Source organism: Toxotes jaculatrix, chromosome 8 (assembly GCF_017976425.1).
Source record: "Toxotes jaculatrix isolate fToxJac2 chromosome 8, fToxJac2.pri, whole genome shotgun sequence".
In the NCBI taxonomy this organism is placed as follows: domain Eukaryota; kingdom Metazoa; phylum Chordata; class Actinopteri; family Toxotidae; genus Toxotes; species Toxotes jaculatrix.
The window spans coordinates 3,502,685-3,520,185 of record NC_054401.1 but is presented as its reverse complement, the minus strand read 5'-3'; the positions used below and the strand labels follow the sequence as shown (position 1 = coordinate 3,520,185).

The 17,501-nt window shown below is 41.2% G+C and overlaps 1 protein-coding gene across 1 annotated transcript in view; it reads right to left on the bottom strand.

Moving 5' to 3' along the window:
- LOC121185947 (thrombospondin type-1 domain-containing protein 7A) overlaps window positions 1-17,501 on the bottom strand; it is a 119,754-nt gene that overhangs the window by 75,882 nt on the left and 26,371 nt on the right. The window contains exon 2 of the mRNA XM_041044487.1: window positions 1,974-2,808. Within this exon, the coding sequence (XP_040900421.1) occupies window positions 1,974-2,808 (835 nt within the window). The remainder of the gene's footprint in view (window positions 1-1,973; window positions 2,809-17,501) is intronic.

Genomic DNA, 17,501 nt, shown 5'->3' with positions numbered 1-17,501 from the left:
GGTCACCTGGAAACCTTACAACTGTTTCCCATGGCCATGGATTTGTAAGCTTTTTGTGGGCAATGAATTTAAAAATGGTACCAGATAATATAAACATAAGTTATTGCATTCAGATGGTTTCATAAAGAGTGGGTCAAAGATGAAATATTCAGTGTATCACTTAGAAACACAGGAAACAGAATATGTTCTACAAGACCACGTCCATGTTTACTGACACCGTTATATCTAATAAGGAGAATTGTTATGAATGTGTCTTCCTGCTTGCATTTGCACTTTCTGATGTTGGACAGCTATCCAATCCTACAAGATGCAAGTGTAAATGTGGTAATTAAGCATAATGACAGATAACAACATGAACCAGTCAGTCAGGGAAAATATTTTATGCTTGACTGATTCTGTGGGAGAGACTTTTGACATTAGCCCAGCCTGGTAATTTACAGTGGAACAATCAGACTGTTGCATATTTACCAGACGTTTGCCAAAAGTTCCAGGCAGAATATGCTGCCGAGCTCACTGAAGCAGCCACTGTAAGGCTTTACGTTAATGGGCCCTTCCTCTCTGCAGGCTGGTGGCAGATTCATTTCTTGGGAGTGGATGTTTGATGTGCATTTCAGGCAGAGACTTCTGCTGAGAAATGAGTGGGAATTGAGAGCCATTTGATCTGTCTTATCATCAGTGAGAGAGTGTGACTTTGTAGCTCACAGCAATAATAATGTCAGGGCGAGAGGTTAGATCCCACTTGGATTTAACAACATTATAAATGGAAGCACTCATACAGTTACAGCTTGTATTCTGGATAGGAGAGCCCACCGAGAGCATAATTCAGTTTCCCATTCAAGTGATTATTTGTTTGATGGAGTTCCGATTTTGAACTTCATGATATTGCTTAAAGTTGCTGACTTGCTGTTTCCCTCTTTCAAGTCTGTTTCTTCACCTTAAGTACATCTTTGCAGCTTTAACTTTGAACAATAAACATTTTTTTTTTTACTTACTCATAGATTTAGTTTTGAAATATCCATCACTTCCATCCTAAAATGTTGGCAACTGAAATGGAAACTGCAGTACCTGCAGGGCTTTGTATGGGACACAATATCTGTCTTGTTATTTGGGTGAACTGAGCCTTTAATATCCAAAACAAACATTCCCTTTACCCTTTACCGTTTACTGAAGAAGATCTACTGCAGCAATTTGACTTTATGGCTTATCAAGAAGAGCATCTCACTGGTGACATTTTAAGTGACACTTTATCTTGACACTTGACACTTTTTTCCATTAAGCATATCATTACACATCCATTCAAAACCAGAGAACAAAACCCAGAAAATTACCTGATTTCAAAAAAACAAAAAAAAAAAAAGTGCCACACAAAGTCGTGGCTTAGATTGATTTCATGTCATAAAATCATTCGCTTTGCCACTTCCAACCTTCGGAAGCTGACATCAAATACACTGTGGTAGCTGTGCTTCATTGCTCTGACAGCATGGCAGTGACAAAGACACAGCTGATAAACATCCTCCCCTACATGTCACCTCCTGACAGGGAGAAGAAAAACTTTGAGGAAAACAAATTTGGCATCGTGTTTAGCTGTTAGAATCCCAGTGTTTCAGGAGCAGTGCATCTGAACATCAAAGCTACACAGAAACGTGAGAAAAGTAAAGAGACGGATAGAAATACAGATAGTTAACACTGGCAATGAGTTAATAAAGTGTCCAACAGACAGACACGTAGATGAAATTAATAAACTGTATGAATATATCACCTCTGCTAACGGCCTGTAAGGCAGGATGTAATTGTCTTAAAATGAAATAAACAACAAATGTGTCCATTCTGTTTTCAGGACATTATTTTGATGGATTTTTCATCGTTGCCCTTGAAAGAAAATTAAAGAGGTATACAGTATAATGGTGCCGCAGAAAAAAAAAAAAAACATATTAACTTTAATGTCACATTAACATAAAAGTATTGCCACTCACTTGCGTCCCACACCGCTCCCATTCCGGTGTATGCAGGTCACATTCCGAGTCTGGTAGCCCACCTGGATGTCCCAGAACGGGCTCTCTTGCCGGTTAAGGCGGTTCCTGGTTCGTTTCTTCTGGATAAGCTCCCTGGTCTCTGGATCTTTGACTCCTGCTCGCTCCCTGAGGCCCTGGCCTTTACCTTTCCTGCGCTTGACTTGTCGCGCTGTCCGAGTCTGTGGGAGGGCGCAAGGGCTCCAAGGTCCAACCCTGAGACTATACATACCCTCTGGACCCGTGCAAGGCCCCGGTTTACAGGACTGGAACTCGGTTAGGTTGGGGCAGACAGCGCCTCCAAAAAGCGGAGGAACCAGGACACTGCGGACCCTGTTCCTGAGGCCTGTTCCACACGTTTTGGAGCAGGACGTCCATGGCGAGTACTCGGAAACCACACAATCCTGGGGGCAAGGGATCAAACATGCCTGCTCCAGGCGAGGTTTGGGCTCAAAGTACTCACAGATGGCATCCTCTGCTGGAGAGCCGTCTGACTTGAGCAAGCAGCCCACCTCCCGGGTCTGAATGCCCTCTTCGCCCCCACTGCACGTGAACGGCCGTGAGGCCCCGAAGGTCCTTGCCGACACTGGCACGCACTCGTTCCAGGCGCCTAGTTTCCAGTCATAAAGGTCCTTGTGCCAGTCACACACACGGAAACAGTTTCTCTGGTTGGAGGGACGCTGGCTCTGGTCACAGTTGGTGTGAAGCGTCGTCCAGCCCTCCACATGGGCACACCAGACTGCCCGGCTTTGGCTGCCACCCGGGCCACAGTCACTGCCCATGCACCTTCCCCATGGACCTGGGAAACAAATGAACAGGCTCAAATTACAACGAGGTATCATATGAAACAATAATCCTTTTAGCTTCAGATCTAACTCCAAAAAAGACAGTCTGGAGAACAGTAGGAAACCTCAAGAGTAAATTGCTTTATCACATAACACAACACAAGACAGACTGAAGGGGAAACATCTTGGTCCTTATCTCAGCTCTGTTTTCCAGCTTGAAATCAGAACACTGATGCTTGGATGGTTGGAGGAGTTGAGAGATTGCATCTAGGCTTATTGTTTGGTTATGAATCATTTAAAAATAAAACATATTGACTGGAAGCACGGAGTTAACAAACATCCTGTAGTTACAGTAGTAATGATCTCAGCGGAGATCAATGACGCCAATTGAAAACCCTGTGCTATTAAAACAGAAATCCATATTATGCAAGCACTAATTAGTCAAACACTTCAAACGTCTAATACCAAAGAAAGACGGAGACAGTTTAGTTTGTTGTTAACTACGGAAAAGCATATAATCCATCTTCAAGGATGACACAGTAAATTCACAGACTCTTCTAATATGGTCCTTGATGTAAAATGTGTTGAAAAGCTGTTGGCAACCCACAGCAGATGATGTGTGAGTGAAGAAAATGTGTCACAGCCAATAAAAAAATAAACTGTCACCTTGTTTTGAGCTGCACTGAGGTCCACAACTCTTAGTGCGAGGCAAAAACCGTCTGAGCGCTACAGTACGGGGGTGGGGAGGGATGATTAGGCAATGCAAACACAATGTGCAACAGTGGAGATTATAGGTGATCAAAGAAAAGTGTCTGAAAGCCAATTTACAGGGGCCATGAGTAATCTGTGGCATTTCTCAAACACTATTGGCAACCCGCAGGAACACCAGCCACAAATATCAATAAAACTTATTTGTCTGTACACAAGTCTCTGGCACAGCTCCCCCTTATCCCCTCTTGCTAATTGCAGCAGAGATTCAACAAACAGAAGAAAGAACAGGACTGAGGTGGTAACGAGGCACTTGCAAACACCGTACATCATCATACGCAATCAAGTATGATTTCAGTTGAGAAAAATACTGGCAACACCTGGCTCAAGATCAAAGCTTTTTAGCCTTAAAGGATGAGGATGACACTATTCAATATTTTTTATTGTCTCCAGACTGCTAACAGAAGTAGGCAAACCATCTTTTTATTTCTCTGCTCATGACTGGGTTGATGTCGGAAGTAATATCTTTATCCTTAAATTTCTGTCGTAGACCTCTGAGTATCTATTAACAGAATACACACAGCCTGAACATATTCCCTCCCACTGTTATTACCCAGCTCATCACACTGCTCATTTCATCAGCTTCTAGTTACCATTGTCCGTTGGATCCACAGTGCATCTTTGCTGGATATCAGTCATTGCATTTATCCAGTGTTAGCAGATAGAAGCTAATAAATTTTCATGATTTAAACGCAGTCGTTGCCGTGTGTCCACTGAGTCACGGCTTCTGATTTTAAACATGTTTTCTCCGAATAGCGGTTATCAAAATCAAAAACCCAAATTGTGCTTCAGTTGATATATTGATCAACAACCGTATCAGCCCAGTGCAGATACACATTATTATGTTTGCTTTGTGTTTATCTCTTGCTCCTCCACAGAAAGTAAATATCTCTTGTGTGAAATGCTAAAAAGCTCAAACGCAAATATCTGATCTGCTCTCGAGTAAAAATAAACAAAAAACTTTGCTACCATTTTATTACATTCAAGTGTTCTGGTGGTTTTCCCTCTATAATTTCTCAGTTTCCGACTGAAAGCCTGTGTGGAATAAAGTAGACAAGGCAGGGCCCCATTTTGTGTTTCTCCACAAAGGAGGCTTAGCTCACACCATGAAAACTGTCTTAACCCGGTCAGCCCAACTCAGCTGGTTCTCCACGCAAGTCGAAAAACACTAATTAACACAGGACGGCCGCACACACACACTGTTTTATCCAAAGGCTATTGATACTACAATGGAGAAGAAATCAAACTAATTGGGCAACTTCACATTTCACCTCAAATTAACCTCTTAGGTAATTGATTGTATTAGCACGTAGCCTGGGGCTGGTTGGACCCTTAGTGGGCAATGGGCAGTGATGGTGAGGGCAGCTCATGTTGACCCACGTCAGTGCAGAGTTAAAAATCGAGTGGGAGCACGATTCTGGCAGCGTTTGCCTCTGATGAGGCTTCTTGCAGCAGTTGCTGATCTCAGCTGCTGATAGTGCTGACGGGATCTATATTCAGTCAACATGAAAGCATTATCTAAATGACTCACCACTGTATCAACACACTAGATCAATGTCCTATCCATAAGTGATTTCGAGGTTTTCTGGTCATCTATAGCTCCGGATCACATAATACTTACTGGTTTTTAGAAACTGTGGTGTTAAGAACAAGATTCAGGAGGTAAAACACATTCAGTATTCCCCATACGAATCCTTTCAGGTGTTTGTCTGAGACTATGAACTCTATGTGATATTTATTTTTAATCCAATAATAGAAAAAGGCATCTTGGAAGTTTTGCCTTCACGGCTTAAACTGATAAAGACACAGAACGTTATCTCGAGAGCTGATATTGACTTTTCAGGAAAAAGAAAGAAAATGCAGTGAAGAAAATGCTCATCCAAAGTCTAAAATGCAGTAGAATCAGACAGGTTGTCTGGGACCAAAATAAAACACCTCCCACCTAAATCTAATCCATCCCAGATAGAAGTTATCTTCTGCGAGACAATTCTCAGGCATAGCTCTCACATTCAGCTCTCCTTCAGCTCAAGAATGTGGAATAAAGAAAGTCCTCCAAGAATAAAAGGTCACAATACTTCACCATATTCGACCCTGATCTAGGCAAGCACACAGAGTCTGACAGCACCACTGACATTCTGAAGAAAAACTTTGTTTCACCTCTATTTATCATATGTTTCGCTGAAAAGATTCAGAGAATTTTCAATTACTAAGTCTCTCCATAAAAAAAAAAAAATCATCTGAAAAGCAAAGCGAAAGTGTAAAGACTTATTAAATCAACAGTCATCAAAAGTTGACTTTTGACTGATTTTGATGACAATCTTTCATTCTCACTGTTAGGGCCAGTGTATTGAACAAACATAAACCATAAAAAGAGTTTCCACATTTCCATCTCGGTGAAACTCGGCATTTGCAGGCATGTGCACGTTCTTGCGGCAGCTTGCACAGACTGCATGTACAGAGCTGTAATCTAAATGTAAATTCTGTTTTATCACTCAGCAACAAAACTGTCCTTTCTCTGTGTGTTCATTATTACAGCTGATAGTGAATTTACTGATAACCTCTGAAGACTTTGCATTCTTGTCAGACGTCATGTTACACAGGAAGCACAATCGCATCAGCGCTGTGTGCAGCTCAATCAGAAGCGAGCAAGGTAAACAAACATTACTCAGACATGTAAACACTGTACAGAGACACAAAAAAGTGTAACATGTATACAAAAGTAATATTTCAGAAAATGTGGTTACGGTTAGGCAGAAGTGGAGGTCACAGTTATAAGAAAGAAATAAACTGTCGACTGGAAACGTGAGATAAACAATGGCCCTGTGGCGAAGCCTAATGTACTGTATGTCCTCGTGATCCATGGGAAACTATGACTTGTGATTGTTGGAGAGTGAAACTGCTGTGATCAGCAGTTTCACTCACAACACTTTTGGTTTGTGATCTCCACCTACGGTGTGATCGGGTCATAGGTGGAATAATATGACTCAGCATTTAGACTCCTCTGACAGTGCAACTGAAAACTTGACAGTCAAATTAAAATGGAGTATCTGGAACATTAAACGCAGTAAAGAATTAAAGTGGCTGCAGCTCTGCAAGCTGGAAACTTTAGAGTTTAGAGTTGTTGGAAGCTCTAATATCTCCTGTTTATAATATTTGCATCAGAAGGCAAATTAAAAGTCCCTGCATGTCTTGAACAGCAACGTCTGTCAACGAGCTTGCATTTGTGCTGAGTTTGCCTTCATCACAGCAGAGTGAGAGACGAGAAGCACTGTGGGAAAAAAAGAAAAGGATGGGGGCCAGTGTATAGACAGAGAAGTTATGACCTGTTCTGGCAGCATATGTCTGAAGGAGGAGGAAAATATTCTGACATAATATAAGACAGAAAATGTTTCATTTAGCAATTTATATTAATGCCAAAGAAAAATGTTGATAGTTAGTAGTTTAAATAGTGTAGTTTAAATGAATTAATTGCTAATCAATCATGCCCAAACTTTCAAATGGTATCTTATTAATTGCGGCATAAAAATGTAATTACAAACATTAGCCTTTAATTATAAAACCCAGTGGAGACGACACAACGGAATATACTGACACTATATTCCTCCCCACACTTTCCTCTCATAATGAGATAACGGCAATAACCATAGAAAAGATAATTCTATCTTTTCAAATAAATGCAGAAGCCAATTGCTGAGTCACTTTCACACACATACACATTAAAACCAGGAAACCTTAAAAGTCACCAAAAAGAAAATGAAAAGTTCTGCAGGCACTTTCAGCTAACTTATCTTCAATCATAATAAAATTATCTATCCTTTGTTTTACTGGGGGCCCCACAGGGCTCTCAACAGGTCCTCTGGTAGTCCCCGGGCCCCATACTGGGGACATTTGCTTTGAACAATATATGTGGAGTGTAATATCCTCACTGTCGGGGTGAGAGTCTGATCTCTGACTGGGCCTCGAGTGTCTATTTAATGAACAGCTTCTTTGTCCCTGCAGGGTCAGCTTCACTAATGAATGGGTCACTGTGGAGCTCGCTCGCTCTCTCTCTCTCTCTCCACTTGTGTTTGTTTCTTATTTCTCAGATCCACAGTGTCTAGCTCTCGTCTCGCTCTCGAGCACGGGACCTTTTTCTCGACGGGGTCAGGGTTCATCTCAGGATCGTCTCGGCCGTCTGGCTGGCACTTCACTGCCATCCTGTAGCCAGACTTCAAGCTATGTGAAAAAGGTCAAACGAGACACGAGGTGGTTTGCTCAATCAGTAAAATGAAGCTTTTTTAAATCACCGCAGGGTCAGTGCGATGTTAAGAAAAGCGTATAATACGCTTCCACCTTCCGTGGAAACTTAGCTGCAGCTGAACACTGTCAAACTCCTACAGTATACTGTCAGTGTGCATCTATATGCTGTGCAGTAATAAGAAGCAGCAGTCTGAAGTTAGAGCTAATGTATAAACTGTGTAAGCCTCGGGTCTCCGAGGATTGGCACTCCTACACAGTTCCAGTAAACGAGAACGAGTTCAGTCGACTTGTCAGATTAAATCAAAGCTCAGAAAGATGATTTTACAGACATCTGATTTTACGGATGACTATATTTATCTTATGGATACGGCTGCTCACAAACAGACCTCTGTTTAGTGTTTTTGTTGTGTTTTAAAGGTTCTTAAAAGCCTGAACAAATCATCCAAAGGCTCCAGTGAAGTTTGTTTAATGACTGACAGAATGTGAGCAGTGTTTTAAATCTCATGCAAACATGCCTGAAAACTGATCAGTTGCGGAGCTGCACTGCAAGATGTCCGTTTGATTATGTAAGCTTTCGTGGTTTCAAAGCCTGACCGCGGTGTTTCAGACGACTGTGTTCCTGCTGTTCGAGCTGTTAAAAAAGCAACTTCAGTTTGAGTTTCTGAATGTTCAACTCTCCGTGCAGCCTCACAGTTTAGACAGAATTAACCATATGAACTACACTGCGATAATTGCATGTTTGCGTAGCCTGTGGGAGAAGTAAGTATTACCACATTGAACTTGCCATGTTGAGTCACATTAAATTCAGCAGAGCATTTGTTTGCCAAGAGGTACAAAACAAATCTGTTTTGCATGAGGCTAGGGCCAACTGTGCATTGTTATTGCTTTTGAAGAGCACAGCCAGCCATAAATACTGTGCTCAGACAGATAACGGTGCCACTCATAAAACCCTGCTCCTTATGGAGCCTGGTCAAAAAGTCACTATTTGGCACCTGATGGACATTAGCCTTTCGGTCTTAATGTGTGAATCTGAAGTTAGCGTGGAAAAGAGCAAACGTTAAAAAGACGAAGGGAAAAGTACCAGAGGCTAATGCGTAACATCTGAAGGAATACTTTGAGCAGCTTAGCATTCATGGATGATTGTTAACCCTGGCCTGCATTCAGTGTGATCGGTGCCCTGGGCTGTGCGGCACTAAGCCACATTGACTAAGGCTCTCTACTCACACTTGATCTAAATTTCATTAGCTGTAATACCATGATTGCGCTTGCATGGCTCAAAGGAGCTGCTTTGATGATTCTTTACTCATTACATCCAGCACCTAACTGTGAGGCAGGCATTTCAACAAGTCACACAATGTTGAATAGTCCTCTCCAATTTTATCTTTGCTCCTCTCCACATGCAGTATATCCCATAGTACCACTTTATAACAGCAAGTGTACTATCACTTAATAACTCATAGTCTTTGTTAACGTACATGAATCTTTTGAATGAAATGTTGAGTATTATGAATATGAAGTTAATTTAATTGAACTGGCTTAGTGTATTCATATCATTCAACCACCATGCTGATCTTAATATGGTGTCCTCATATGCCCACTAGTCAACCTGCGGCACCAGTCCGAACTCTGCCCATCTTTCAGCATTAAGGGACCATTTTACATTTCTGAAGTCTGCCTTAAAGCAGCACTCAATCGCCCACACGTACATTCAGTTATTGGTTGCTATGATCACTCCTCCTGCTCATATTAACTGTGAAGAGATCCCTTCCCACTGCTATTGCAAAATTTCTATCACATTCACATTCAGCTAATGGTAAAGGCGGCATCATTATGCTTCTAAGAACCTGGAACTTAGCTGAAGCAAAAAGACATGACAGGCATCAGGAACTGGAAGACTAGCTTGTCCTGTTGTTTACAAATAGGCTGTGTTTTAAGCTCATGTGCTCAACTGTATTTTTTTTACCCCGTTTTCCTTTTTGACTTTTAAAAAGCCTCCTGTGGACACGTGTTGTAATTTTACCTGTTGCCACAAACACAACGACGACTACTATACACTGCTTCAGGCACTTGTGCATAAGTGTATGTTGCAGTTCCAGTGTGATTGTTATGTCCATGTCAAAAAAAACAAAACATAAAAATAAAATAACTGCATAAATAAACACCCCCAGACGATGGAGGAACGGCAAGATAAATTAGAGAGAACACGCTCCAGCCCAGCACCCACACGCTCGGTACTGACGATATCACTACTGGCAACATCAAAGAAATTCACCAAATTCTTTGGGGGTCAGGACCGGGCATCGAGCCAGAGTGAAACACCTGCAGCCTGTAACTCTGCTCCTGCATTTGTCACTGCAACAACAGTCGGCTTCAAATGAGCCATTTCTGCTACACAATTTAAACTATCAGCATCTAACACACACACACACACACACACACACACACACACACACACACACACACACACACACACACACAGATTCCCACAAGTCAGAAGCAGTGGTTTTCTGCAGAGGTCTGTCAGGAAAAATGTCAGATGCTATAAAATTCAGCAGCAAACCAGTTCACTCCATAATTTCCCTTCATACACCTTCCTCTTCCTCATCAGCCTGATAAATGACAGACATGAATATTAAATCTACATGCAAAAACAAACCTCGAGTGCCGAACACACACATGCTCCTGGAAAGAAACCTGGTCTGGTTCCAAAACAAACCAGGTGACCTTCAAATTCCCGAGAACGATCAAAACAACAATAACAATAATTATCTTGGAAACACCGGCCTCCCAACATCTGGATGTGTCTTCTATTGTCCTACTTCACTGAGACCACAGCCGCTAGTCCTTCATTGCTCACACTGTGTTGGTATTATTAATATGAGTAACAGACGGTCATGGCTTCCACTGAAGTTAACCTTCACATCACCTTGCTAATGTTCATGAGGAAGGCTACATTTGCAGGTGTACAACACCTAACTTCCTGTCAACTTCTTTAGAATACACAGGCCAAACACATCCTTTGGTTCCCAACTGGCTGGTGTAGTGTAGGTTGAATAATAAATAGCACATGTTAAGGAGGTGATGAACCAACAGTGCCTGCTCCTAATGAAGAGGAAATATAATGTATGAACATGAACGTCCAGCTGCTGATTATCGAACCATCAGCCTGGTGTCTGAGCTCGTCTGTGCAGTGGGTGGTGACTGATTTTGCTGCCTGTCCTGACAAAAACTCAAACATTTTTCTTTCTTTCTTTTTTTCCCCTGATATTGAGCCGAGCTGTTCATTACTGTGGAGCGAACGTTCAGGGTGATGGATTAATCAGTCAATCATTATCACCCGCTGAGCTGAATCAGACAGATCATGATGCATCTCGACGTTCTGTTGTTTAGTCACTGGATGACAGCGTTAACGATTCGCTCATCAAACAAATGGCCTTCACTGTGTGCCAATACAACTTTACTGAGGGCACAGTACAAAAAGTTTGGGAACCACTGTTGCAAATATCCCTCTACAAAACCTTGAACATCTTAATTACAATTTGCTTGTAATGTAGAGATGCAACAATTAATTGATCTATTGATTTTTTGTGAATTCAACTTTTGAGATGGAACTTTTTTGCAGTTTTCTGAGGTTATACAGACCAAATGATTAACTGAGAAAATAATCCACAGATTAACTGATAATGAAAACAACTGTTAGTTGCAGTAGTAGCTGTTTTACTGCCTTCTTATGAGCTGATGGCGAATGAAATTATTTACTGTGTGGACTGCAGGAAGCTTAGCAACCGCTAATGTGGATGCAAATTAACTAAACACTGGTTTTTAGTAAAAGAACAGGGGTGGGAGTTTCTCATGCTGTGCTACTGTACTCAACATGCCAAGATTGTTTAAAGAAAATGATGTCTAACCACCCTCAGCAGCAACAATGCTGGTGTTTGTCACAATGAACAGTAGCCAGTCTCACTAATGAGGGAGTATTTTTTTTCTCCTTAAAATGCCGAGTGGCACACAAGAAATTATTGATGATATTATGACAGGAAGTATGACTGAGGTTTTGTTTTTTTTTGTTCTCTTTGGAATAGATGTCTGTGTACTGGAGACAAATTGCTTCTATCACAAATAATAGTTTTGATGCTTAAATATGCACAAAAACCAGGCAGATGATCATGGTTACACAATGTTTTTCTTCACATCACCTTAATGTGTCTTAAAGCATAAGCTGAATGCTATAGTACAAAAATAAATAAAGACACATAAATAATAAAGACCTCAGAATAGTCTCTAAGGCTGTGACATGGAAAAGTACCCACTGAATTTTAAGTAGAGACACTGAAGAGAAAACGGAATAAATAACAGTGGCCGTACCTGTCACCGTCAAGGTAAAAATAAATATGACTGTGCTCTGCGGTGTGCTGTTTTATCTTTATTTACCAAGAAATGAACGCTCTTGTTCTGCACCGAGGTGATACAAACATTATAAACACATTTATACCCTGTCCAGTGCATCCTGAATCCTCCTCTACTGGCCACAGAGAAGTTTCACATGCCTGGTTTTGTTGTCTTCTTGACTCAGATCTGAGCTGCCATACCCATGGATGTCTTCCCTGGAGGGGTGTGATATTCTGGCAAAGGGTATATAGGGGTGGGGGTGAAGGGGGTTTCAGAGGCTCAGTGAAAATGCCCTGTGGATGAAAGCCTCTGGTCTGTGAGGCGCTGCGCTGGCAGGTTTTTTTACAAGAGCAGTAGTGACACAGAGTGTTCAAGGCGTTTTAGAGTGAGCAAGAAAACCGGAGAGACAATGAGACGCACACACAGCAGGGATGCTTGTTTTCCCCGTCGACGGTATTCTTCCAGTCAGGGTGTGGTATTTCATCTCCGTCTCAGCCTCACAAACACGCAATACGTATGTGGCTGGTTGCAGCCATTCGAGGACAGATATAACAACAAAGGTATGATGACATGTTGTAGCACTGAACTCAAACTAGGTGTCAGCCAGGCAGCCTCCCAAAAACCAGACGTCCAATCTGACGTCCCTTTCTGTGCAGTGTATGATATCTAATCCTCCCCTGGTGTGCAGGGGGTGGACACAATATCATGAACACCTGTACCATGTAAAGGAATCCAACACAATGTCCCAGGTAAAAATATCACCTTTGTGAATCTTGATTTTGGATGAGGCTGAGCAGGAGAAGCATTGATTCAAATATATGGGCACTTTTTGAGGCATTTGTTTGTGGTGTGGGGATTGAATTTTCACTGCACTGCAAGGTGATCATGATATTTTATAACCCTTGACTGCCCACCTTTCCGCACGTGGAGTAGTAATGGGTCTCAAAGGCAGTCTTTCTGTGGTCAGAGTAATTACGTAGAGCCACAAGCTATGATTACGTGCAACCCATTGCCACCCGTGTGGTCCTGCTTAGTAGCAGAGTCGACCACAGCCAACCTGAGACAGTCTCTTCCCTCAAACCAAAGATGTGTATTGTGCTAAATTGCTTGACTGAACAATGTGTGGCTGTGATGACTGAGAGAAAAGTACTGTTTTTATGTGTCAGCTCTCTGTACTTTTCTAGCTTCTGTCTGAATCCTTGTCGTTTGAATTCACTCCTATGTTTTGTCTTACTGTTTACTGAACAGCAATATCAGAGCAGTATATACAACACTGCCTCCTAAATTATATTTATATACAACTAATATGCAAAAGCCAACACATTTTGAAGGAAATATAAGGCCAACTCAATTACATTTTTCATTTCTGTCAAAATATCCAGTTTTGCAAAACAATATCTACTTGTAATGACTGCAGCCTTAGACTAAAGGAAGGTTAGAGATACTTCATGGTCTTGGTTTAATACAGAAAAAGTCCGGAGTGACTCGAAGCAGAAGACACAAACTGTTTATCAACATTTAACCAAAACCACAATCTTTTCTAATCTTAACCAAAGTGCTTTTGTTGCCTAAACCTAACAACAGAGGAGACTCTGGATGCAAATCCCAGACTCTGGTGTCAAGAGCACTGTGTAACGCCAGCATCCGCCCTGACCACCCCCTATGTGACGCCGCTACATCAATGTACAGCTTCATTCATTCAAAGAATCATCTCTTAACATAATCCATACGACGATTAAGTTTGCCACCACAGTGTACCGGGAAAAACAGGTGTGGTGTATGAGTTGTGTTAGGTTCCTCCTGACGCAGAGCAAATATTTCATGCTGCTTCACGTGAGACATTTTCCACGAGCGAACCAGTGGGAGGCTTTTATTGTGAAACAGCTGTAGGAAATGTAGACTTTTTGTCACAGAGTTGGTGAAACGTTGTTAGTGGTGCTATAGTTAAATAAAAAGTGATCTACACAACAAGATTTAAAAATATTCATTATTACTTTGTCAGTGGAACAGTACAAGACAGAAGAGCTACGGTGAGCTAGTTAAATAAAGAGTGGCAGAGGATGCTTTACAGATGCTTCGCCTGTCACAGTGTTTACGTTGCCATGGAAAACCACTGATTTTGCACCAGTAGAGCTTAAATAATCAGGGTTGGAAAAAAACTGACCATCTAGTTGAACTTTCTGTGACTAATCTGAGTATAAACTTATTTTTACACTTTCTTCCAGTAGTATTTAGACATACAAATATTTTTGGTGTACTGCACTGTATCTCTGAGGTTTCTGCTTTCACCGCAGTCCAATGAAGGTGTGTGAAAAACGCTGACCGACTAACAGGGACAGTCTTTCTGGAAAGACATGTCACTGTTGAATGTTTCAAATGTATTGGTTCAGCTCAGCGCACCTTCATTGTATTGGGCAGAAACATCAGAAACACAACAAACCTGAAGCACAGACCAAAAGTATCTACATGAAGAGACCCCACTCGAGGAGAGAAAATCATGTCAATCAAAAACATTTCATGCAAGTGTAAATGTAAACAGAGTTGGTACAGTATGTTACTGAATTAAACTCTGCAGGTGTTTATGTTGTTTCAGTCTGCTGTATTTAAGGCTCCCTATAATGTGTATCTACATTTTCTAATCTGCCGTTACAAATCCCCTTTTGACAGTAATATCCAGCCATGTGCATGTCGTAGTTGGATAATCTTTTGTATTTTGTGGATTAAGCGCATGCTGTGTGGATTTTCTTGATGGGGGTTGCAAAGGAAGTGACAATCTGTGAATGAATATACGTGAGCGGAAAGTGCAAACAGCATGAAACAAGGCTGTGGGCTTTAATATATATCTGCTGTGTGGGATGCACTTGTTAGAAATCACAGGTTACAGGTGTGTTTTTTTTTCTCCTCTGTGTCTGTGCACATGTGCCGCAGTGTATCGGCATGTGTTGTTCTGTGCAGGTGCCACTGTTGCTCTGGGGTGGGGGGGCGTTTGGGGGGTGGTGGCTTGATGATGTAGCTGTCACTTTATTAAGATAAATTTTCCAATCACATGGCGAGATCTCCCACCCTCAGGAGAGCCAGAATCAGGGATTAGATTATCACCTCCCACAATGCATCACACTTTACATCACAATCCAATAGGCAAGTAGTTCTTGAGTGGGGATGCTGAAGGGTTTAAAATTAGCTCGGGGACGTGCAGTATATCATAACAACAATGAGAATCATCATGATGACACTATTAGGAATTAGCTAATTTAAAAATGCTGAATGAAGGATCTGCTTCAGCAATATACTGCTGTGAAATTAGGGGTGTTCATGAACTTAAATGCAAGCAAAAAAAAAAAAAGTACAAATAAAAGCATTACAGATGATTGTTATTTGCTTCATGCTTTGATTTGGACTGTTAATAACAAATAAAAACTCATTCTGGCAGGCCGGTAAGGTCGCATATAAAGTACAAGATGAGAAAATAATGAAATATGGCAATAAGAATACACTCACATGGGATATTCAGTGGAGCATGACCCCAATGGTAATTATTACTGTTCAGTCCAGACTGATATTGTTAGAGAAAAGCTTACACAAGCTGCTTTTAAGAAAGTCAACCAGCAATTTCATTATTTCAGTGTTACGCTCAGCTACAATGAGATTCAAGTATTCCCAAACAGGCACATCATATCAAGCCATTTGTTGGGACTGGAACATTTTCATTTTTCTGCTTCAACAAAGCCTGGAATTACACAACAATACAAATACAATCAACTCATAATCCTATAACAATCAGCTTTAGTACAGCAGAAGACAGTTTGAGTAAATGGGAGAGATACCAAAGAAGCATTGCCCAAAGTCAAAAACTGACATTTAAAATGACAATTGAAAAATAATAGAAAGCCCATAATAAAGTGCTTTAACATAACCCAGGTAGAAAACTACTGTAGTTCAGCTTTTTTTGTCAGCAAATACTGAAACCAAGCTAAAGCTAAAATCCATGATTTTCAACTTGCAGAGAATCAGAGAATCCAGATCTGTGTCTCATGTTAGCTAGCATGCTAGCTGAATTTCCTTGGGATGAAATGAAAAGTAATTTCCCTGTAATTTATGTTTACGTGACTTCGTGTGGAAAGGCGTAGGTGTAGGAGCCAATAGATAACAACTTTAACCACAGTAAACATGCCAGTCTGCATGTCTGAGAGCTTCACTGTGCAGAGGAAAAGAATGAAAATATTTTACAAGTCAAGAATTTCACCTTCATAGCTGAACTAAAAAATAATATCCATAAGCCAATCAGTGAGATATTTCAGTGTGGACCAAAGTGGTGGACTGACTGACTGACACATCAATCTTATGAATCTACATCACAAACTGTGGTTGTAATACTGAAGGTCACACCTTTCTTTCCAATTCAGACATTGTAGAATCTCCTGATTTACCCTCATGAAATTTTGGTGGACACTTCTTCACACAAAGGAAGAGACTAATTTACCCCATGAGCACAAGAGCGAGTTTTTCCATTACCAGCAGAACAAAAAACTGTTCTGTAAAAAGACCAATATCCTGCTTTAAACTGAGTGCCCCATCACTTTGGTGTTTTTTTTTTTTTTTGTGTGTTCTAAAGCATCGGAGTCTGGCCAAAGTAGTGAATGTGAATGCTATCATGTGAATATCCTACACAAGATTTTTTTTTGTCTTCTATTGTTTTTCAAAACCATGGGGGTGTAGGAGTGGGAAGGTGGCAATAACATGTTTGAGACTTTATTGTTGAATTTACAGTAAATTTACACAATTTTTCAGCAGTCGCTCCGCAACAGTAAGACTTTAAAAGTTTGTAATTTATTAAAGTTGAAGACGTTAAGCCTGCCACGTTCTTTTGTTTCAGTTAATTAAAGGCCCAGTGATGCAACATTAATGAAAAATTACCAGCTGTCAGGTTAATTAATTCAAGCAACAGTGGGGTTTCGCGTTTTACCGATCAGCCATACATACAGGATTTAAGAAAGTAACACTTCTAGGCCAGTTGCAGCTAAACTTATTGAGGTGCAGGCCCACTTTTCAGGGCCTACGGGGATCCTTCTTGGACTCTGATTCGGCAGCAGTAGGGAAGTGGGAGGTGTTGGACAGAGAACACGGATCTCAGAGCCAAGCTCGATTCAAAGCACGCACACATATGCACGCATGCACACACTCCAACGTTCAGACACACGTACACATGCATGCATGCACACATACACATGCATGCATGCACACAGCAGGCCAAAGTAGACAGACTGTGGTCGTACCACCACACCGACCCACCGCCTTCTGTTAGCTCTTTTCA